At 48.9% G+C, this 23,103-nt stretch overlaps 1 protein-coding gene across 1 annotated transcript; it reads left to right on the forward strand.

Moving 5' to 3' along the window:
• Window positions 1-1,852: 1,852 nt before the first annotated feature.
• DMRT3 (doublesex and mab-3 related transcription factor 3) lies at window positions 1,853-16,740 on the forward strand. Its single transcript, XM_025423411.3, has 2 exons — window positions 1,853-2,306; window positions 14,969-16,740. Exons 1-2 carry the CDS (start codon window positions 1,853-1,855, stop codon window positions 15,937-15,939), a joined length of 1,425 nt encoding a protein of 474 aa, XP_025279196.1. The 3' UTR covers window positions 15,940-16,740.
• The last annotated feature ends 6,363 nt before the right edge of the window (window positions 16,741-23,103 follow it).

A 23,103-nucleotide genomic window follows, 5' to 3' on the forward strand; every position in this document is an offset into this window, starting at 1 on the left:
CCAGAATGCCTGGCGACATTCTCCTTGAATTCACAGCAAACACAGAAGGACGTTTCCTGTTGCTTGTTTGCTTTCAGGGCAGTGCAGAGAGAAAAAGGCCTCCCCGAGGGGACGAGGGGCGCAGTGCAGCCAAAGGGTTGGCCACTGCTGCGGATTCATCTTGACTTCGACTCGCTCAGACCTCAGGGAGATGAGTTCAGAGTCCTCTCAGGAGCCTCCCTAACGAAGGTTCCCATCTCCCCCGCTTTGCACTGAACTGTGGTGCTACCCAGTATCCTCCTGTTTTCGTTTGTTTCTTTGTTTTCCAGCGGTGGTGTGTGTGTGTGTGTGTGTGTGTGTGTGTGTGTTTGCTTAATCTTCCCTGTGCATTTCTAGCGGTGGTCTGCATGAGGCCAAACTAGTACTCATAGATTAGAGACAAGCGGATAACAGTTTAAACAAAGTGTGATGCTGTCATCCTGTGCAAGGGCGCTCTTGCCCCCCTACCCAAAGACGCTGGGGCTGGGCGGAGTGGGGGGCAGATGGCCCCATCCCTTATCCATAACTCAGTCACTGAGTCTGTGGGAATTTGAATTGGATGACTCCAGACCTCGGTTTGATGGTAACCATGGCTGTGGGGCAGGGCAGAGGGGAGACCATCACATCCCATAACTTGTGGGGCGCTAACGTGGCTCCTGCGACAGCTGTCAGAAAGTTTAGGCTGTGCACTTGAACAGATCCTCCATAAGAGCACTTCCCGGCCTTTGGCCTTCCAGGACAGAAATAAAACAAGAGGAGGGTAGAGCAACAAAATCAACGCCAGGGTTTGGGGGGGTGGGGGAAGGCCTGTTTTCCCCTTTGAAATAGCCTGCAAAATGGATTGTCATCCTTGAGCCAGCAGGTTTTCATAAACATTTATTTTATTCTACAGCAGCAAAAGAAAAAAAAATTGTTGCCAGAGGGACTCAGGAAAGCCAAAATTTCCTGACCAATTCCACCGGCCTAACCCCAATCCACCTGCCAGTGGCCGCAGGGCCTGGCTCGCCCCCATTTAAAAGGCTTCGCGGCTCCGGCCGAGTCCCGAGTGCCCCCGAGCGCTCCGGGAGGCTCCGGGTCGCGCGGAGCCCTCTCCGCCGCCGGGGGTGAGGATGGAAGCGGCCTCGGGCTCGGAGCCGCCAAATCCGGCCGGCGGGGAGGGGAAGGGGCGAGGGGAGCGGCCACCTCACTGGCCTCCGGGCACCCCGCCTCGCCCCCGCCGGTCCACCTCGTCCCCGCCCCGAGTGCCCCGCCGCGTCCCCGGAGCGCCGCAGTCGGGCAAAGCGTGGGGAGCTCGGAGCCGGGGGCCGTGAGCGCCCCCCGCCCGAGTGGCCTGGCGGCAGGTGGCGAGGAAGGTGAAGTGCAGGGACGCCGGGGGCGCGGGCGGGAAGGAGGAAGGCGGGGAGCGGGGAGTGCCAGGAGCTCGGGACCCCGGGGGTGGGGTGGGGTGGGGTGGGGGTGGGGTGGCGGAGGGAGGGAGGAGGGGTGGGGGAGGGCGGCGGCGGAGGAGGTGCCGGGCCGGCCGGCGCGCGCGGGAGCTGCAGACGCGCTGCTCAGACCTCAACCCAGCTCTCGCCGGCTCTCCGCAGCCGCCGCAGCGCCCCGGCGGCCGGGGGGGACGTGCGGGCCGAGGCCGCCGCTGGCGGGATTGCCGAGCAGCCGCGGGGCCCGGGACGACCGCAGCCGCGCCTCCCGCCGCCCCGGAGCGCACGCGGCCGCCGGGGCTGCGGGACCGAGGACCGCGCCGCCCGCGGGCCGCCCCGGGGCCGGCCTCCCTGCCCCGCCGGCCGGCGCCCTCGCGCCCGCCCTCGCGCCCGCCCTTCCCGGAGTCCCGGACATGAACGGCTACGGCTCCCCCTACCTGTACATGGGCGGCCCGGTGTCGCAGCCGCCGCGGGCGCCCTTGCAGCGCACGCCCAAGTGCGCGCGCTGCCGCAACCACGGCGTGCTGTCCTGGCTCAAGGGCCACAAGCGCTACTGCCGCTTCAAGGACTGCACCTGCGAGAAGTGCATCCTCATCATCGAGCGGCAGCGGGTCATGGCCGCGCAGGTGGCGCTGCGCCGGCAGCAGGCCAACGAGAGCCTCGAGAGCCTCATCCCGGACTCGCTGCGCGCCCTGCCGGGACCCCCGCCGCCGGGGGACGCCGCCGCCGCCCCGCCGCCGCCGCAGACCTCGCAGCCGTCCCAGCCGCCGCCGCCCCGGCCCGCCGCGGACTTGGCCGCCGCCGCCGCGCTGCGCTGGGCCTCGGAGCCGCAGCCCGGGGCGTTGCAGGCGCCCCTCGCCAAGCCAGGTAAGAGCCGCCGGGCGGGAGCGGGCGCGGGCGCGGGCGCGGGCGCCGGCGCCGCGCGGGAGGAAACTTCGCAGTTTACTTCCAGTTACCGGAGGAGGTGCTCGGGCCTTCGCCCCACCCCGCCGAGCCGGTCCCCACTCTCCGGGCGCAGGCCGGCCTGCGGTCCGGACCCCGAGCCGGTGGAAGCCGGGCTCCCCAGGTAAAAAGGGGGGACGTGGTCGCCTCGGCCGGCACATAAAGAGGTCGAAGCGGGACCAAGTTAAAACCCACGCGGGCGCACACCCCACGGCGAGGCCAGGCTTCCCAGGCTGCGAGCATCGAGGGCCTCGCCTTTGGAGGCTGGGACAGGTGGGCGCAGGTAAATGGCCCAGGCCAAGGCTTGGCCGAGTCCGAGCCGGGCGTGCTTCGCGGGCCGGGGACTTCGAGTGACCCAGAAGCCTTTCTAGTAACGCGCTGTGGCTTCCAGCTTCTTGCGATCTGAAGGAAGCCCCATGTAGCAGCCTCATTGAAAAGGGCCAGAAAGCTTCCTGAAACGGTGGCGGCCGGACTCTGGCGCACCCGCACCCGGAGCTTGCAGAGCTGCCCAGATGGTTTACCACCGTTCCTCAGGCGTCCTCGTTTGTCTCTGTGGTTTAAAGAAAAACAAATAAAACTTGACCTATGGCGGCGGAGGACACCTCTGCCCAGCCCTTTCTGATTCTAGGCAGGTGTGGTGGGCCTGTTGCTGCTAAGAGCAAAGGCGCTCTCACCGCCCCTTCCCTTCCTCCTCTGCTGGGCTGTGTAGAGAGGGTGGGTCTGCCCAGAGTCTTGGAGGTGCCTGTATTCCCACACCCCACCTCCCAGCTTCCATCATCTGCTTTCTCCCCAGGCCTGCAGACCCAGGTTGAGTCTCTTTCCTCCTCGGGGAATCTCTAGCTTGTCATCCTACCCAGCCCAAGTGCTCCTTTGATTTTTGGCTGCTGGGATTCAGTAGATGTGTGTTTGGTGTTTCCCTTGGGCTGGGGCAGATGTACAAAGCAAAAAAGCCCCATCTGCCCAGGAAGGGGGAGAGAAGCGCTGCTAAAATTTTGGGAAAGGAAGACCCTGGAAGGCCCAGAGCCCTCCTGTAGGTAGAACTGTGATAGAGCTTCTGCCTACACCACTCCTCTCCACCCCCCCCCCAAAAAAAAGACATTAACCCTGGCTTTTGGAAAGATGCTTTCGGGGAGCACTGGACTGCTGTATGGAGCTGGGGAAATGCAGACTCACGAGTGAGTGGACAGGAAGCATGGATGGCACAGGTCGGCTGTCCTATTGCTCAGTTATGCTCTGCAGGTCTGAAGCTCTGAGAACATCTTACGTGAAGAGTAGGCCTGGGCGTTTTATGGCAGAGGACAGCTTGCTGAACATGGATTTTGTGGCTCTTTAATCCAAAGTAGGGTATAAGCATATCTGTGAGTAATGAGCACCTGCCCCCCCCAACACACACACACATGCCCCGTCAATCTTTTGTCCCTCTCATCTCTTTGTATGTGTAGATTTGCCATAGAGAAATGGGAGGCGAGGAGAAAGAAGATTCAAGAAAATTCTTTCTGCTTTCTCCTTTAAGTTAAGATGAGTAACTAGGAGAGTTGTGTCTCAGTTCTAGAAGTTGATCCCTGCCACTAGCTTTCCTTAACCTTTGCATTTCCAGTTTCTCTGTCTTCATTTCCCCAACATCAGAGCAGGAGTCTGCGTAGGCCAAGGGTAGTAGCATTTTGCAGTGGCCCATCTGCCCAGCAGCACCCCAAGGGCATTGGGTTCTGGAGTCTTTGTCCAAGAGGGCATTCTTTCACATTCTGTGCTCTTCAGTCTTCAAACCAGTCTTTGGGATAGCCAAAGTTCAAGGTTTCTAAAGAGTCGCAAAACCCAAACAACCAGGGGAGGAGGGGTAGTGGGAGCCGGAAGGAAGGCGGGGTAGCAGCTGCGGTAGCACGCCTTGGGGGAATAAAAGAGGGAGGCAGATTTCAACTGGACAAACCAGACCTGGTGCGTGCTCTCTGACTCCAAACCAATTATTCAGGGATCGCCTGAGCCTTCCAAATTGAAAAACAAGGGATTGAAAAGGAGACTAGGATTTACCACGAGGAGGGGTCAGAGTGGTGGCTTTGGAGCACTGAGCCCTCAGAGACCAAAAAGCCTAGTTTCCAATTCTTCAGGCTGCATACTATGCATATTCATTTATATAACTTTTGTTCTCTTCTTTCCATTGGTTCGACCCCATAATTCCATTCTTTAAGGGGAAAAAAAAGCCAATCACCAATCCAAAGGTGGGAGGAGAGAGAAAAAGAAGAGATAATTATTTCCCATTAGGAAGGCAAGCTTACAAGGGGATCGGTTCTATGCAATGCTTTATATGGAGAAAGCTTCTTTTGAGTTTAAGTTAGGGAAAACTGTCTAGATGTGAATCCCAGTTACTGTCTGTATTATGCCTTTTTGCAGTTGTTTTGGGAACGTATGTAACATGCCATCCTGGACAAATAGATCACTATGTTTAGAGAAGTAAAGCTCTATTTGAATAGTAGGTCCACATGTACCGTAAGCTCACAGACCATTAGGAATCTAAATACCTGCTGGCACATTCTACAGATTTGTCTGTGAGATCTATGTCAAAAATGCCATTGGTTCTTTTTGCAAAGGGCCTCTTTTGTACATAGCTATGGAGACATATGCCTTTTTGTTGTTGGATACAAACACAGGTGCAGAAACTCAGGAGTCCTTTTACCTCTCCAGAAATCCTTGAGAAAAACCACTTGCCCCAGAGAAGGGTATGTTTCTTGGACACTGCTGGAAGAAAAACACCCTGTTAGGGGAGTGACACGTTAACACCAAAATTCAGTTCTGTTGCTGAAAGAAATCTCTAAAAATCTGCTTCAGATTCTTTAAAGGAATGAGGGTGATTTTAACCCAAGAGTGTAGTAAGCTCGCTGAGCATCCTTTCCAAGGTGGCAGTGGCTTGAAGGAGAATTTTTCATAGTCTAATGTTATTAATTCTAGTTCTGTATTGGAGCGTTCTTTTTTCCTTCTGGGTGTACATTTCTCTTGCTGTTCGTCTTGATGTTCGTCTATGAACGGCCTCATAGTAATAAATTTTGATTGAGCCTGAGATTCTAATTTTAGCTTCTTTGTAGCATTGACTCACTTATTCTCCTAAATTCCCTCTTCAGCCTCTTCACCCTCCTGCCTCCCCCCATGAAAATAGCCTGGGAAGTGTCAGCTTCTTTCAGATCTTACTGTATCTGAGTCAGCAGCTTCAACCAGCCAAGCCAGACTTTCAGGACGTAAGCTCTAGAGCTGAGGAAAGTTAAGGGTCAGGACCAAGGTGAGAAGCTAAAGTTACATACCTGTGTTCTCATCCCTTCCCCCACGGCCAGCTTTTCGCTCCAGGAGAGTGTCCTGGGTCCCCTAGAGCTGTGCAAGGAAAGACCTGTGGCTATAGATACTTCCTACATTTGTCTACAAAATGAATAGGTACACAAGTTCCTTCAAATGTTCTTAAAGGAAAAAGAAATTTAAAAAAACCAGCGTATTTGGTTAGGACAGAAGAAGAGGATCAGATAGGAAAGCAGGAGCTCCCTTCACGAGTGGGTCTCCTGGAAAGGAGCAAACAAGAGACCTATAGGGCAGGGGAGAAGTCAGGTGATTATGGAAAACTATTTAGTTTTACCTCCTGCTCCGCCCGTCTTAGCAACCTAATGCCAGCTCTGTGCTTTTTTGCTCCAGCTTGATTGGGTCCTGTCCCATCTGCTTCCTAAGTAATGTACTTTTACTTATTATTATTATTATTATTTAAAGAGACAGATGCACCTGCTAGTACCATGATTGTTACGGGATCACCAGTCCAGGCCGTAATGGGAAATCCTGGTGATGATAGGACAGAAGCAAACGAAAAAGCGGGAAAGACTTCAAAGTCATTCATGAAATGGGTTTACAAATTTTAAAGATGGGATCTGGTTATTTAAGACACCTTGATTTGGGGCAAGGAACCTGCTTTCAGTTGCGCTTGGAAACACAAAACCAACCAAATGCAGAGGAGCAAACCGTCCTGAGGTCCTGAAGTCATGGTCTCTTCCAAACCATGGCGCAGCTCAGGTGGTGCAGGCAGAGGGCTTGGGCAGGGTCCGGAGGGGGACAGGGGCGGGCCATCATGGAGGGGGGGCAGCGGGGCCCTAGGACAGGCGCACACGGCCAGCTAGCTCGTAGGCATAGGCTCGGGTGCTACAGGCTCCCTCCTGGCTCACTCTGGGGGTTGCACTACAGGGCCCAGGAGCCCGCAGCCCCCCATGCCCTTCCTGCTCCCTCCCTGCTGCCTCCTTGCCTCCGGAGCTTCAGCTTCGGTGTGTTGCCAGATTTAGCACAAAAAATGTGCAAATAGCCAAAAAAAAAAAAAAAAGGATGTCAAATATTGCATGGTTTGAGCACCTGGGTGGCTCAGTGGTTGAGCATCTGCCTTGGGCTCAGGTTATGATCAGGTCCTGGGACCAGTCCCTTATCGAGGTCCCTGCAGGGAGCCTGCTTCTCCCCCTATGTCTCTGCCTCTCTGTGTCTCTCATGAATAAATAAATTAAATCTTTAAAAAATATAATCCAGGGTGCATACTGCAACTAAAAAGCTTTTCGTTATTCATCTGAAGTTCGAATGTAAATGGGTGTCCTGGCATCCTATCTGGCCACCCTGGGCCTAGGCAGTCCCCACCCAGCGCCAGTCGCCCCTCAGTGTGGGGGTCTTCCGGGGCATCCACCAGCTTCTCTTTCTTTCTGGGGAGCCTCTGGTGATCCTCTTGTGGTGCCGAGGACAGGGCTGACAGGAAAAAAGGGTGTTATCCCCTCATGTCTGGCCACCACAGGCCCACTGCCATCCGAGAACGAGCCCCCCCCCCCCCAACACACTCCTCTGGGTTATAAATCTGGTGGATAGCTGTGCTCTCGACTTACACAACCAACTTTTCTTTTCCCTGATGGATGAACTCCCGGGTTTAAAAGATTACAGTAATCACAGGAGGACAGTGTAAATCGAATCTGATAGCAATAACTTTCGGGGAAGGTCAGGCTCAAGTGAAATGTTACCAAGCAACAGGCATTTTGTTTGCAAAATACAATCAAAGAGCATTGATGAGAAATTCTTTGCTGTGGCCAGTCAGCACTTTCTGCTAACAGCTTTACAGAGAGAAAGTGAGTAAATCTTCATAAATCAATGTCCCTGGAGGACTTGGAGCCCCGTTCTGGAAATGTTGCACTTCTTCCTGACAGAAGAGGATGGAGCTCCTAATCTATTTGCCTGCCTCCCTTTCTCCCCTCTCCCTCTCCATCCCCTCTGCCTCCCCTCTTGTTTTCCTCCTTTCTTTGGCTTTTTAACCTGTTCTGGCTCCTCTGATCTCTGGATTTTCATGTCTAGTCCCGCGTGGCCCTAATGGCACAGTGGGCCTGGAAGTGAGGGACGCATGGGAGCTCGTGGCAGAGATCAGGGCCCAAGTAGTAGAACAACTGGTCCTCCCAGGTCCATCACCTTGGGATTAGGTCATGTCACTCTCCAGCGTCCTACAGGCTAGTGAGTCACCCCCTTGTCTCTTCTCTAAAGAAGCTAAAACGAAAAAACTTGGTGGGTTTTTTTTCCATTTTATTTTCTAATTAAACAGCTATTAAAAAACAAGCACAGTCAACTGAATTAACAGTATTACAATACCGAAATTAACAGTATTGTGGAAAACCGAACATTCAGAACGGGTCAGTTCTTTACTGAATCTCTCATCCCTGTTTCTGCTTCCAGTGACCAGGCAGGCGTACGTTTTACGGAGCTGGGATTGGTGTTCTGCTCTCACCGCTTGTTACTTCTGTTAGTTCAATATGAGTATTTGTTGCAACCATTGTCTCTACGTGCCAATGTTTACAACAGCGTGAACCCTATGAATACACCTTAGCCTGCCCAGCGGCTGGCCCTTGAGGTGATTTGCTGTGTTTTAATGTAAAATATGACCAACCGCACGGATAACGTGGAAAAATTTTGCAGAAGACTAGTTAAACTGCAAGCCTCTCAGTGACCAAGAGGCAATGTTTTGATCAGCTCTGTGTAATCTTACCTAATAAGTGCTGGGGGCATGGTGAGAGACTTAAGGGTTTCTGTTAAACAGATGAATAGAGAGCTGCATTTCTGTCAGTTCCCAATGAACATGTGGATTTATAGATGATTTTTCTCCTGCTTCTTGAAAAGCGTTCCTGAGTCACTGAAGGGGTCAAAACTCAATTTTTGCAGGATGTACGAAGTCCACCATTGCAAGTTTTATTTTCTTAAGTTCTGCTCTTTCTATAGCAGTGTTCCCCCCAAATATTGATCCCAAGGAACCATCCTGATTCCTCCATATATTATTAATGATTATGTTATGTTATTATATTATGTTAATGATTTTTTAAAAAGCAAAGCGTGACGATTTGTACTCTTCACAGGTCCTCCCCCAACCCTCACCAACCCAGAAAGAAAAAGATTTTCCACTGATACTCATTTCCTGCTGTACTTTAGATTTTCAGCCACTCAGGTTTTGGTTTTGTTGTTGTTGTTGTTGTTTGTTTTTTTTATGATTCAGCACTTCTAGTGTGAGATAAAGATAACAGAAATGTAAAAACGTGTGTCTCCTGTTAGCGTTCTGACTGGCCATTGGTCTCTTCTAGAAGCACCAGGTCCTGCCTGGGCTTTTTCCCTGTCATTGCTTTAAGATTTGGGTGCTTAGAAAACCACTCATCAGGGTACACTCAGAGGTGTGTCCCCTAAAGCTCAAGTCAGCATAAGAGGCCATACAATCCACGTCCCAAAATGACATGATTTCAAAAGAAAAAAAAGTCCAGTGACTTTTGTTCTAGGAAATGTTCCTCTCTATGCCAATGTTTTTGTGTTTTCATTCAATATAATATTTTTGTAGGTATAATGGGATAGAATGGAAAAAACCCACCACATTGAAGCCTGAAAGAGTCTCCATTTTTGTGTTTATTTCACATGTGTGGTTGGTTTACCAAACTATTTGAAATGAATACCTAGGTCTTTATTTTTTTTAATTTTTTTAAATTTATTTATGATAGTCACAGAGAGAGAGAGAGAGAAAGAGGCAGAGACACAGGCAGAGGGAGAAGCAGGCTCCATGCACCGGGAGCCCAACGTGGGATTCGATTCAGAGTCTCCAGGATCCCGCCCTGGGCCAAAGGCAGGCGCCAAACCGCTGCGCCACCCAGGGATCCCTAGGTCTTTAAAATGTATATATATATAACTACATTTTCATATTTAAAAAGTTCTCTAAAGGAGGAAAGATTTTGCAAACCATAGTTTTATTTAATTTTAAAGATTTTTTATTTATTCATGAGAGACGCAAAGAGGCAGAGACATAGGCAGAGGGAGAAGCAGGCTCCCTGTGGGGAGTCCAATGTGAGACTCGATCCCAGGACCTGATCATGACCTGAGCTGAAGGCAGATGCTCAACCACTGAGCCACTCAGGCGCTCCACAAACTGTAGTTTTAGATTGGAAGTCACTTTTGTGTGAGTGTTCAGTTTCTTTCCCTAAAGTCTGTAGCAAAAGGAGATAAAAAAAAAGTCTTGTAGCTATCTTAAGGCTTATGTATTTTTTTGAAGTTGGTAGCATATTATTGATAGAAAAAATTTCCTTCTTAATTGAATATCTACTTCTTTTACATATTTTGACCCGAGTGAAGGGTTTAGCTCAGGGGTGGCTAGGAGCATGTCTATATCACGAAAAATATGAATTTGAAGAGTGAGTAGTAAGACTTTTTAAAAATACCTGTCTGTTTAAGCCTTAGAAACAGCAGATTGTATCACTTCCAATAGGTGACTTGGAATATCAAATGAAATTTGTGTCTTTCTACTTTTTTGACTAGTAGGCATGGCTTCCTGCACCCAGATGCTAGGGGTAAAAATGTTATCAGCTGGAGTATATTCTTACTGTCTATGTCCTAGGAATTAGGGTGTTAGGTTCGAGGAGAAAGAGGGTCAAGTGTTCGGGGACTATTTCCCTTTTCATTTTGTTGGTTGGCAGTGTCACATTTCTGTATCTAGAAAGGCCTTTGTGTTTTAAACCAACATGAACATTTCATAAAGTTCATTTAGGGGGGAAAAAACCTAGAGATGTAAAGAAACACCCATTATTAAGTTACCCTTTATCACTGAGCTCAAAACCCACCCTCTATAATTACTCGTGAAAGTCTGTATTTATAGAACAATTTACAATACATCCAGTGTAGGTACAGCTGTATATCCAATACTAGATACCATAGTGCCACAAAATTGCAGGGGCTCTGCAGTCTGCCCTTCAGAAATTATGATGGTGAGGAGGGACTCCTGGCACAAGGTGAGAGGCTAGTCTTGCCTTGTCCAGCTTTGCAACCCCAACAGCCTTGGCCGTTGAGAGGGATCTTGCTCACCCACCAGCCTGTAGGAGGACTTTTATGCGGGGCTCAGGTGCACAAAAGCCTTGGGTGTGTCCCACTCCCCGCTTCCTTCAAGGTCTAGGTCTTCCCTTTGAACACAGTATCAGCAGCACTGAGCCCAGTTGGTTGGGATACCCTGACTTTCTACTTTTTAGATTTCATTCCTCTGACACCCTGTTAGGTTGTTTTGTTTTGTTTTTGTTTTTTGTTTTTTGTTTTTTTTTCCCATCTGGCCATCGCCTGGACACCCAAGCTGGAGAGGCCGACTGCCCTGAAACCTGAGAAGACAGTGTGGATGAATGGGCACAGCCCAGCCCACCACCATCACCACTCCCCCTGAGAAGTTACCAGAAGCACGTGCTGCTCTGGGCATGCCACGTAGCAGGGTGGCACAAGAAATCAGAAAGGCAGGGGCCCTTGCAGTCCTGGGGGTTCACAGCTGGTGAGCAAGCTGGCACCCCATATAAGATTCTGTTGTGGCTTGTTCTGCAGAACAGGAACATAGGCACAAGAGTAGAATTCTGTATTTTCAGGTTTATAGTCTTGTCATCCACTATCCAGTACTTCAGGATTGTATATCTTTTGCCATTTTGGGGGAAAAAAAATACTACATTTTCGTAATGGCAGATGTGTCAGATTAACTGGGACATCATTCTCTAGCTCCCTTTGGCTAAACTTCTGTGCTTTGAATCACTTTCTTCTGGAGACTGAAGTGTTCTGTGGAAGAGTGAGTTTGTTGAGAGACCTTAAAACATTTTTCACACATGTGTTCAGTGTTTGCAGCTCATCCGGCATGGGAAAAATTATCTTTTTTTTTTATTTAAGATTTTTTTTTTTTAAAGTAAACTCTACGTTTAACGTGGGGCTTGAACTCACTACCTGGAGATCAAGAGTCACAAACTCCCTGGACTGAGCCAGCCACACACCCTGGGAAAAGTTATTTTTTAAAATAGGAAGCCTCTTTTAGGTTCACTCATTAAAAAATAGCTAAGTTTTGAGCTTCCTAGCTGTACTTATATACTTATTTCGTAGAAGAACCAGTAGTTTCTCTTGCTTTCAAAAAGAAAAAAAAAATCTCACCATCTCTTATATTGCTGTGTACTGTGTGTCATATTTATCTTTTTTTTTATTGTGGTAAAATATACATAATATAAAATTTACTATTTTAACTTTTTTTAGGGGTACAATGTAGTGGCATTGAGTAATATTCACCATGTTGTGCTACCACCACTACTGTCCATTTCCAGAACTTTTTTATCATCTGAATCCCCTGTACCAGTGACAGGATAAGTGCCATTCTGTCCCTCTCCCCCTCCCTCCCAGATCCTGTTAATGATCCTTCTACTCTCAATCTCTGTGAATTTGTCTATTCTAGGAACCTCACATAAGTGGAATCAGAGTATTTGTCCTCTTGTGACTGACTTATTTCTTTTAGCATATTTTTAGAGTTCATCCCTATCATAACCCGGGGTCAGAATTTCATTACATTTTGAGACTAATATTCCATTGCATGTGTGTATCACATTTTATTTATCCATTTATCCACTGGGGACACCTGGGTTGCTCCCACCTTTTGTCTGTTGCGGATGATGCCACTGTGAACATTTGTGTACAGTATGTATCATCCTGGATACAAAGCAAGTTCTTTCTGGCTATGTTTGCTTTTCTCCATCCCCATGCATCTTATCTGCCCAACTAGATACTAAGTCCCACAGATTAGGGGCTAGTCTTACACTTCCTGGTATTTTTCACTTCCTTTTTTTCTGTTTCTCTCAGTATCTTGCATATTACAGGCATACAGATACTTGATAGTGAAAATAATAGGTAAGGAAAGCTAAAGTTAAATTCAAAAACCCTGTTTAGAGATACACAGTATTTAAAGCATAATTTTATTTTCTATTTCCCTGGGGAGTGTATTTGGCTTGTGTTCCCAAGCCCCACTGAGCAGGGGCCCAAGTCCAATTATGTGTTCACATCAGTGCTGAGCTAACGTACTGTCACTGTGTCCACTCATTTTCAAGTGTTTCGTGACAGAGTAACTGCCAAGAGGTATGCATGGGGTCATGAGTCAGAATGTAGGTAGGTCTAGTTGCTTAGAATGGGAATCTGTAGAAGCTTTTTCTGTGTTGTTTTTCCTTTTTTGGTTTAAGAACAAATACACATTCACTCAGAGGACAGGGCATCTGTGTCCCCTGTCCTAGGGGGTTGCAGGAGGGGAGATGTCAAGTTTCTCTTACCAAAACAGGTCTTGTGCACGTCCCAGAGCTGTTCTAGAAAGCAAAGTTGTCTTGATACGTGCAGGCTACAGATGATCCCCGCATAGAAACCTTACATTGTGTATTGGAAAAAGCAGTGGCTTATTAATCTGCAAACTTGGGATAAGTGTGAATTTGTATCAGATTTATGGCTCAAAGTTGCACTGATACAGTTTAAACATATTTTAAGACGTATTTGTCTTTGCTTGGCAGGTATTTATTTATTGCTTTGTGGAGGACCAACGTTTTATTTCCCCATTATATTGAAGATAAATCTCACGTTAGAAGAATGTTCATAAACGGGCCTTTGTCTTAAGGCTTTTAAAATAAACAAAAACAAATTGGAGGAGATAGATTTTTGCAGCTGCTATGATGAAATTTCACCGGCTGGCTTTCTAAATATAATCAGGTGTGCCCACAGAGAAGGTGACAATGAAGCTATTCAGAAAGGGCCGCAGAAAACACAGGCAAAGCGATTGTTTACAACCTGACAACTGGGTCATTAATAATTTTCATCTTTAGATCAGTTACACTGGCTTTGAGTAGAGACAGCCAATGTTTTCAAAAGGATAAAAATCTCCTTGCACAGAGCATGCTAATAAAGAATATGTTCTTTTTATTATAAAAGTCTGTTGGCATTTCCTACTGCAAGCAAACCAGTCTTACCTACTCCTTTCTGCCCGCTTCGCGCTGTAATACTAGCCCTTGGGGGGGGGGTAATGTGTTAGGTCAAAATGTGACATTTGCAGCTGGTTTAGTTCACAGCAAATCTCTGCTTTATTTGGGAAGCTTTTCCTTCCTTTTGGTATAATTCAAGAAGGTATCTTTAAATCCTCTCCATGAACCTTACTAATAAAACAGTTTGTGAAACGTTTTTACCTCTTGCACCCCCATGGTCCCGGAGTTATGGGCGCATTGTTTCATTGAAGGATCATGCCCCGTCGCAGTTTGACAAATCTCTCCAGCCGTTTCCTTCCTGTCCTGCGACCTGCCCCACCATTGAGAATTCACAGCTGGTTTTGCTTGCCCTCTACTGCAAGCTCCAGGAGACCAAATCTGTCAGTCCCTCGAGTGGCCGTGCAAGAAAGATTTCAGTGGATAGAGGCTTCTTTCTGGAAATTCTATTGATTAGCTATGGTACATGGTAACCTGATGAAACATAGGACTAGTTCACGAGGCATATTTAACACAAAATCTGCCTCTGGGAAATGGATTTAAGATATAAAAATTCTCTTCCATGGATATGTGTGTGTGTGTGTGTGTGTGTGTATATATGGGGTGCACGACCCATATAGGGTGTCCCTACGTGGGATGATGTCCCTAGTTGACACCAGGCACCTCATGTGCAGAAAAGGAGCCGGGAGACAAACCCGAGCTCATTTTTCTGGCCTTCCCTGGGCTGCGTCAATCCCTAGACCTACAGAGCGTCTTCATTTAGATCATTACTGCCCTGACAGCCACATCCTTTAGGGTTATAGGTATCCTATCACTGTTCTGTGTTTGAGGCAAGCTGCTCTGTCTGAGAAATTGCTCCAATTTCTACATCTTTTTTAGTCTTTTTTTTTTCCGTCCCCGTTCTCCAGTGAGGTGGTTAGGATTTCTTTTCTTAAAAAAGCTTCCTGAACGGAGGTGTGTGTGGTGGTGGGGGTGGCGGGGGGGCGCCTGGCTGGCTCAGCCCTAGAGCCTGCGACTCTTGATCTCAGGGTCATGAGTTCAAGGCTCACATTGGGTGTAGCCCTTGCTTAAAAAAAAAAAAAGAAAGAAAGAAAGAAAAAAGAGAAGAAAAGCAGGCTTCCAGCGTGTTGGCACCCACCAGCTTGCATTCCTCCTTCCAAATGGCCTGGGGGTGGGGGTGGGGTGGGGTGGGGGGTGGGGGTGGGGGGCTCGGGCCCCAGCACATCTGTTCCTCTTTCCGCGCCCTCCCACACCGGGGAAGGATTAACCCAGCTGTTGTCCGCTTTCCAGATCTGGCCGAGGAGCGGCTGGGGGACGGCGGCGGCTCGGCGGACAACGCCGAGAGCTTCAGCGACAAGGAGGCGGACCAGAGGAGCTCCCCGGACGTGGCCCCAAGCAAGGGCTGCTTCGGCCCGGAGAGCCCCGAGGTGGTGTCGGTGGACGAAGGCGGCTACGCGCTCGCGAAGAGCGGGGGCCCCCCCGGGAGCCGGCCCGGCAGCCCCAGGTGCGCCGCGGAGCAGAGCCACCTGCTGATCGAGGGCCCCTCGGGGACCGTGTCCCTGCCCTTCAGCCTCAAGGCCAACCGGCCGCCCCTGGAGGTGCTGAAGAAGATCTTCCCGGGCCAGAAGCCGGCGGTGCTGGAGCTCATCCTCAAGGGCTGCGGGGGGGACCTGGTGGGCGCCGTGGAGGTCCTGCTGTCCAGCCGCTCGTCGGCGGCGGCGGCCTCCGAGCGGACCGCGGCCGAGCCCGAGGCGCTGGTGCTGCCCCCCAACGGGCACCTCTTCGAACACGGCCTGGGCTCCTACCCGCTCTCGTCCTCCAAGTGGTCCGTGGGCTCGGCCTTCAGGGTCCCGGACACGCTGCGCTTCTCGGCCGACTCGGCCAACGTGGTCCCCAGCCCGCTGGCCGTGCCCCTGCAGCACCCCTTCCCCCAGCCGCCCCGGTACCCGCTGATGCTGAGGAATACCTTGGCCAGGAACCAGTCGAGCCCCTTTCTGCCCAACGACGTGACCCTGTGGAACACCATGACCTTGCAGCAGCAGTACCAGCTGAGGTCCCAGTACGTGGGCCCCTTCCCCGCCAACTCCGCCGGCGTCTTCCGGGGCTCCCCGGTCCTGCCCGCGCGCGCCCCCGAGGACCCCCGCATCTCGCTCCCCGACGACGGCTGTCCCATCGTGGCCAAGCAGCCGCTCTACGCCGAGGAGGACTATGACGAGAGGTCCGACTCCTCAGACTCTAGAATACTCAACACTTCCTCCTAAAGCGCACTGCTGGGGGGGTGTGACCAGGTGACCTTTTTTTTTTTTTTTCTGTGCATTTGAAACCCCCCTCCTCCCCCTCCCCCCCTGCCCTCCCCCTGTGCGGGGAGAGAGGCCACCTCCTGTGCATACCCTCTCTCCTTCTGTTTGACAAAGTGACTGTGCTCGATGCTATATACCTTAGCAATAAAAACATAACTTATTTAATTTCTTGCACTTCATTGGGAAATGCCAAATAGCTCTGCTCTGTGGCTTTAGTGCTGAATGTGTATTGTTAAAAGAGGGTCTGATGCTAAGAATAGTCTTGGGAAAGCCGGGGCCACGGAAGATTGATGTGGGAGGTGGGGGGTGGGGGGAGATCTCTAAAGCTGAAGGTCAGCTTTTGCTCCTGCCTCAACTCAACCCCGGAATGTCCGAGAAAATAGTATACTTGAATGCGGTTTTTGTAAAAGAGGATGCCTCAGGATTTGTAAAACCTAAATAAAGCAAGTGGTTCGGTTGCAAATGGACGATACACAGGGACCTTATATTCTTACGCTAAAAATCCTTCCTGCGTTTTAGAGAGAGACTGCACTTAAGAATAGAGTGAACCGCTCACATGCTTATTTAAGCTTGGACAGTTTTCGGAGACAAACTCCCATTAAGAATTATTCTTTTCACATGGCTGAATTGAAACATGCATAATGTCAATGTAAAGCCAATCACAGCTGTGAACTGCATGAAATGTATTGTGAAATGAACACAAGATTAAGCTTTGTCAGGTTAATGTAGCATGCTGAGGACTCTAGAAAAAAAAAATAAACTAAGGAGACGATCTTCGTTTATGTCATTTCTACTTGTGGAAAGAGGATCTCTAAAGAGAGAAACTCGATGTCAAAGCTACTCACCAGCGCATGGATCAGGAATCAAGGTATCAGTTAAATGGGACATTCAGTGAGAGATAGGGATGGCAAAGTTTGGGGGGCTGCATTTAGGGAGATGGAGAATTTATTGGCAAAGAACAGAGTTCAGTTCAGTCCCTCTGCTCATTCATCTAATTCTTCGGCAGATACTTAGTGCCTATTCTATGTCAGAGAACGCTTTGTGTCTGCTGTTGTCCAAGGCACCTGTCCACGGGTCCAAGACAAGCAGGGATGATAATGGAGAGTCCCATTAAAGAATAAAGTAACAATGCAACAGTTTACAATGTAAGTACTTAGCACCGTACCTGACAGAGAGAAAGCCCTTGATAAATGAGAGCTCTTACTGCTATTAATTAAGCTCAGTAGCTTTTGCATTCTTGCTCAGATATTTTAAAAAGAGAGTTTTCAAACAATGCTGTTCAGTGGTGCCCCTGCCAACCACTTCTCTTACTGTGTCCATTCTTCCAAGTGCATGAAAGCAAAGACGACTGCTTAAGTCTGACAATAAACTTAGGAAGGCGGAAGGGAAGTAAATAAGCACATAAATAAAAGCCTCTGCATGACGAGGATGCAGAAAGAGCTCCCGATGCTAGAATAAGCCTGGAAGGAAGAAGGACAAATCCTCTTGGCCTGAGATATTCCCTCCACTGGGAGACGGGGCGCTCCTATCAGCTGCCAATCACCCTTGAATGGGTCCCAGGAGGGGGGAAAAAGAAAAGACATTTAAAATTAAAATTTCTTTATTTCTCTAGGGCACTGTGGGAATGAGAATGTTTGATTAGAAAAAGGTCCTTATATTAGTTGGGCTAATGTGTATTTCATGGACATAGGTACATACCAGGGTGCTTTAAAGTTAATACTATTTATTGTTCGGATTGTATTTAAGCATTAGCCTATCTGTAAAGGAAGAAAGCAAGGAAGTGACGAAGAAACGAATACGACCCCTGATCCTAAAGACCCATGTCTGGGACATTTTCTGTTGTGGTGATGAGCTAATGTCTGGGCCTCCCTAGGCACAAGTATATTTCCCAGGGTATGTTCACCTCAAAAGCTTATCTGCATTTATGTAACAAGCAACGGTGGTAACAGGTTCCCCGTGAGCCAATGGTGGTGCGAAATCTGTCTTCAGCTTCAGGTTCAATGACCGGGATTGAGCAACACTCTCCTTAAGATACAGTGTCTTCACAGCATGACTTCACCCGCACAGATCACCAGAGTCCTTGACTCCTTTTGACAATGGCCAGCAGCAACAGGAACTGTGCATATGTAAGGCAGTGAATTCACAGGCTAGTGCAGGTATGTTTGATCCTCAATATAATCTCCTGAAGCCAGAAATGCTTAGTTTGGTGGGGTAGGTGTGGTCAGGAGTCAGATGGGAGAAATCCGTTAAGATCCTTTGCCCTGCTCCCAGAGGTCAGTTTTGCTTCCTCTGCCGTCCTTCAATTCTAGCTCAACACTCGGAGAAAATCCTCCTCTGCCATGTAGGCCACAGGCCCTCAGTTACTATTTCACATAAAAGAGGAAAAAATCAACCAACTCCTGGCTAAATTCCCATCTGTCACACAGACAAAATCACGGGTGCTCGGCAGGACACTTGCAGCCTGGTCAAGCCAGCCTTGAGGAAAGTTAATCCACGTTAAACCAGGGCATCTCTCCTTCTAGTGAGGACCTGCCGCCTGCTAGTCTTAAATGCTGTGTTCACCCACAAAGTGAGTGTGGGCAGGTCAGCCAAGGTCTATAGCATCTGGTCTCCAAGCGTGATCCATGCCCCCCAGCACTTCCATTTCTAGTTGAGATTTGTGGGCCCTGCTTGTTGAGTTCAGAATCTCGGAGAGCCTCAGCACCTGCATGTTTATCATCCTCCCCGGGTGATTCTTCAACTCACTAAGAGTTGAGGACATCACATCCTTGGATTTTCTTCTTATATCCATGCTAAGTAAAGGAGCTGAGATAGGTTGAAATCCCTATGCCCTCCATTTCCATGTCCTTTTCTTTAAAAAAAATTTTATTTATTTATTTATTTATTTATTCATTCATGAGAGACCCAGAGAGAGAGAGAGAGGCAGAGACACAGGCAGAGGGAGAAGCAGGCTCCATGTAGGATCCCGATGTGGGACTCGATCCCGGGACTCCAGGATCACGCCCTGGGCTGAAGGCAGGCGCTAAACTGCCGAGCCACCCAGGGATCCCCTCCCATGGCCTTTTCTGTGGCAAGAGTAATCTTCCACGTGTGAGCACCTGCCCTAGATGTACAGCTCAAGGAACCTTAGTGGCAATGTTGATGTTTGAATCAAGTACACACTTGAGATCAGAAGTGCCCGTTTTTGGAAACTTCTGATTGCCAAAGCACCAGATAGAGGCATAGATGCGCTGCCCTTTCTCTCAGGGGGAGTGCCACTTAGAGCTCCTGAGACTTCCCAGTCTCCTTAACCTTCCCTTAAGGTTATGCCGTGATTCCAAGTTTACTAGTGACACCTGGAAATAGGTTTTGCCCTGGAGTTGGAGCTTTAAGTTTTGTTTTTAAAGATTTTATTTATTCGTTCATGAGAGACACGGAGAGAGAGAGGCAGAGACACAGGCAGAGGGAGAAGCAGGCTCCCAGCAGGGAATCTGATGTGGGACTCGATCCCAGGACCCCAGGATCATGCCCTGAGCCGAAGGCAGATGCTCAACCACTGAGCCACCCAGGCACCCCTGGAACTTTAAGTTTTAAGAAACATCAGTAGTTCCCTCCCTCTTCCCGCCAGTTTTGCTAAGATATAATCGACATATAACATTGTGTAAGTTTAAGGGGCATGAGGTGACGGTTTGATAGGTGTATATATTGCAAAATGATTTCCACAAGTAAGGTTAGTTATCCATCACCTCACAGGATTATTTTTTTTGTTGTTTTTGTTTTTGTTTTGTGGTGAGAACCGTTAGATCTGTTCTCTTAGTGACTTCCAAGCATACAATATAGTACTGTGAACTCTAGCCACCATGCTGTACGTTGGATATCAAGAACTTACTCATCTTACATCTATGAGTTTGTATCCTTGGAGCAACCTCTCCCCATGCCCCTCACCCTCCATCCCTTGGCAACCACGATTCTACTGTGTTTTTGTGACTTTTGCTTTTTTTTAGATTCCATGTGTAAGTGAGACCACACAGTACTTGCCTTTTGGTGACTGGCTTATTTCACTTAGTATGTAACATTTGCTTTATCTCCTGGTCTGTTGATGGGCACTTAGGTTGTTTCCGTGTCTTGGCTTCCGTGTATTGTGCATAATGCTCCAGTGAGCATGGGTGGAGAGGTCTCTTTGAGATATCAGTTTCATTTTCTTTAGATATATACCCACAGGTGCCATTGCTGGATCACAGTGTAGTTCCGTTCCTAGTTTTTTGAGGAGCCTCCACACTGTTTTCCAGAGAGTCTGCACCAGTTTGCATTCTCACCAATATTGCACATGGGCTTCCTTTTTAAACGATTTATTTTTTAAAGATGTTATTTATTTATCTGAGAGAGTGAGCAAGAGAGAGAGACTAAGAGCACATGTAAGCCAGGGGAAGGAGCAGAGGAAGAGGGAGAAGCAGACTCCCTGCTGAGTAGGGATCCTGGTGTAGGGCTCGATCCCAGGACCCTGAGGTCACAACCTGAGCTGAAGGCAGATGCTTAACCAACGACTGAGCCACCCAGGCACCCCAGAAGGGGCTCCCCTTTCTCCTCATTTTTGCCAGCACCTAGTACCTCTTCTCTCCCTCTCTCTTTTTTTTTTTTTTTTTTTTTTTACCTCTTCTCTTTTTGATAAGAGCCATCCTAACAGGTGATTCTTACAGATGAAATATCAATGCCCTTGATGAGGGGAAAAACCAAAGTAGTTGCACTGATGTTTTGAGAAGCAAGGCATTTCTCAGCCAGGTACATGGCAGTGGTCAAAATTAATAACATGGCAACTGGAGAGGTGACAGGTACCAGGGAGAGGGGGGCAGTGGTCCTGAACCCTGGGGCCAGGCTGTTGCAGTTAGCTGGGAGGCTTCTTCTTCTTTTTAAGATTTTATTTATTTATTCATGAGAGACACAGAGAGAGAGAGGCAGAGACACAGGCAGAGGGAGAAGCAGGCTCCAAACAGGGAGCCCAGTGCAGAACTCGATCCCAGGACCCTGGGATCACACCCTGAGCCAAAGGCAGATGCTCATCCACTGAGCCACCAAGATGCCCCAGCTGAAAGGCCTCTAAGAACCTGAGAACATTTAAAATTTACAGATTTACAGAAAGAAATTGGACCACAGGAGGTGGTATACAGTGGAGCAGTCATGTATTATGGAGTCTGCTCTTTAGGGACTCATCTTCCAAGGTCCCCAAGCTGTTCTAGGGCTAGGTTGGTGGGAGGCGATGGAAAGGGGGACGCCCTGGGAACATTTGTTGGGTGCCCAGAAAACAGGCACTGCCTGCATTTGATCCGATAGACTTGAAAAATGGACTTGATTTCAGGGCGTTCTGTTTCAGTCATTCATTCTTTATATGCGCATTTGCTCAGCAGAGGTGAGTTGGAAATAAGATGGATGCTAAATTTATATGTTAATTTTAATATTGAGGCTATCCTATACTTGAAGAAGAAGATCAATGCTTCAATTTCATTTCTTATGCGGTGCTGAACGTTGTCATTACTGGAAAAAAATCATTTCCGAGTGCGTCCTCCCCAAATTCTAATCTCAGAGGGCAGAGGAGGCTCAGAAGGGGCAATCTTGCCTCTTGCTGATGGTCTGTTCAGTGACGTGCTTCAGTGTCCCCACAATATACTTTACCATTTCAGCATGAAGGGTCAATAAAAATGGTCACGGTTTTCCTCAAATTGCAATGGAGTTTATTTACCGGTTGGATTCTGAGAGTTGGCGGGAGTTATCAGGCTGTGTCAAGTGTTTTGTATATCCCACCAGCAAAGCCACTGGACTTCGCAGTGGCAGAAAGATTATACCTCCAGAAGACTTGAGTCATGGCTTGGTTATTTTAAATGTGACCTCACACTTACACTGCAACATCTTCTTTTTTTTCAAGTAGGTTCCACACTCAGCATGGAGGCCAAAGTGGGCTTAACTAGCCGAGTGCCTGGGTGGCTTAACCAACTGAGCCACCCAGGTGCCATTTTACTGTAATTGAAATGAAAGATTCCAAAAGTCTGTGGAAGGTTCTTCAGTGGGGAGAAAGAACCTCTGTCTCCCCACCCAACTGGTGGAGTCAGATGTGTGATGGCTTCTATGGAGGGAGGGTTGGTGAGAGTGACTTGGGACTGGGGGCCACTATGGTGATCCACACGGGCTTTGTCTCACCTGCAGACTTCTGGCTCCCCAAGCTAGCCCCAGCCTTCCTCGTTGGCTTCTGCCTTCAGGGAGCCCCCGGTGACATTGCCTGCTGTGGGTGGCTTTGCATTTTGTGTCTTGCACCAAAGGGCTTGGCCAGGAGGGCAAGTAGGGGCTCAAATCTGTAACCAGTGAGTGCTCTTTTCTGACTGCTAGACCAGAAAGGGCCCGGTCTTGGGAGGTGCCTTTTTCTATTTTGTACACAAAGGGATGATCGAGTGTAGCAGGCATTCGACCTGGGGAAAGTAGGGAAGAGGGAAAAGAGTGAATGAGTTGCAGGTAGACAGGCTGAGCATTAAGAGAATTAGCTGTGGACTCTATAGATAAATCTGCCACCGTGTCTATGCCCTCAGCCTGTCCCCTTTGAGGAAATAGGAGGTAGTTTGTTCACTTAAAGTTTGAAAAAGTCTCACTCCCTACATTTGAGATTAGAAAGGGAGAAGTCAGGGGGCACCTGGGTGGCTCAGTTAAGTGTCTGACTCTAGGTTTTAGCTTAGGTCATGATTTCAGGGTCCTGGGATTGAGCCCCAAACTGGGCTCCATGCTCAGTGGGGAGTCTGCTTGAGATTCTCTCCCTCTGTCTCTGCCCCTCCCTTGTAGTGCACTCTCTTGCTCTAAATAAATATCTTTTTTTTAAAAAACAGGCAGATGTCAGAGAGAGAGGAGAACCAGCCTTTATTGAGCACCTACAGCTGGCATTTATCTCAGGTCTTCATCCTGACCCCAAGACGTCTCTAAGGGTTGTCCATCAGCTCAGGCCACCAGCAGCCGGGGACACATGTTATCTGCGGCTGCCTGAGTGGGCAATAGTGTATGGAAAACAAAGCTGATGAACGAATGAAAATGCCTGCAGCAAGCCCTGTTAAATGCAGGTTCCTGTGTTCAGGAGCACTCTGGGAACCAGCCTGTCTGCCTGTCTGCAATACA

The sequence above is a fragment of the Canis lupus genome, chromosome 1, assembly GCF_003254725.2.
Source record: "Canis lupus dingo isolate Sandy chromosome 1, ASM325472v2, whole genome shotgun sequence".
Lineage (NCBI taxonomy): Eukaryota > Metazoa > Chordata > Mammalia > Carnivora > Canidae > Canis > Canis lupus.

Coding starts and splice junctions, on each gene's coding strand:
- DMRT3 (XM_025423411.3), top strand. CDS start 1,853: ATGAACGGCTACGGCTCCCCCTACCTGTACATGGGCGGCCCGGTGTCG. Junction 2,307..14,968: donor GGCGCCCCTCGCCAAGCCAG/GTAAGAGCCGCC, acceptor TCCGCTTTCCAG/ATCTGGCCGAGGAGCGGCTG.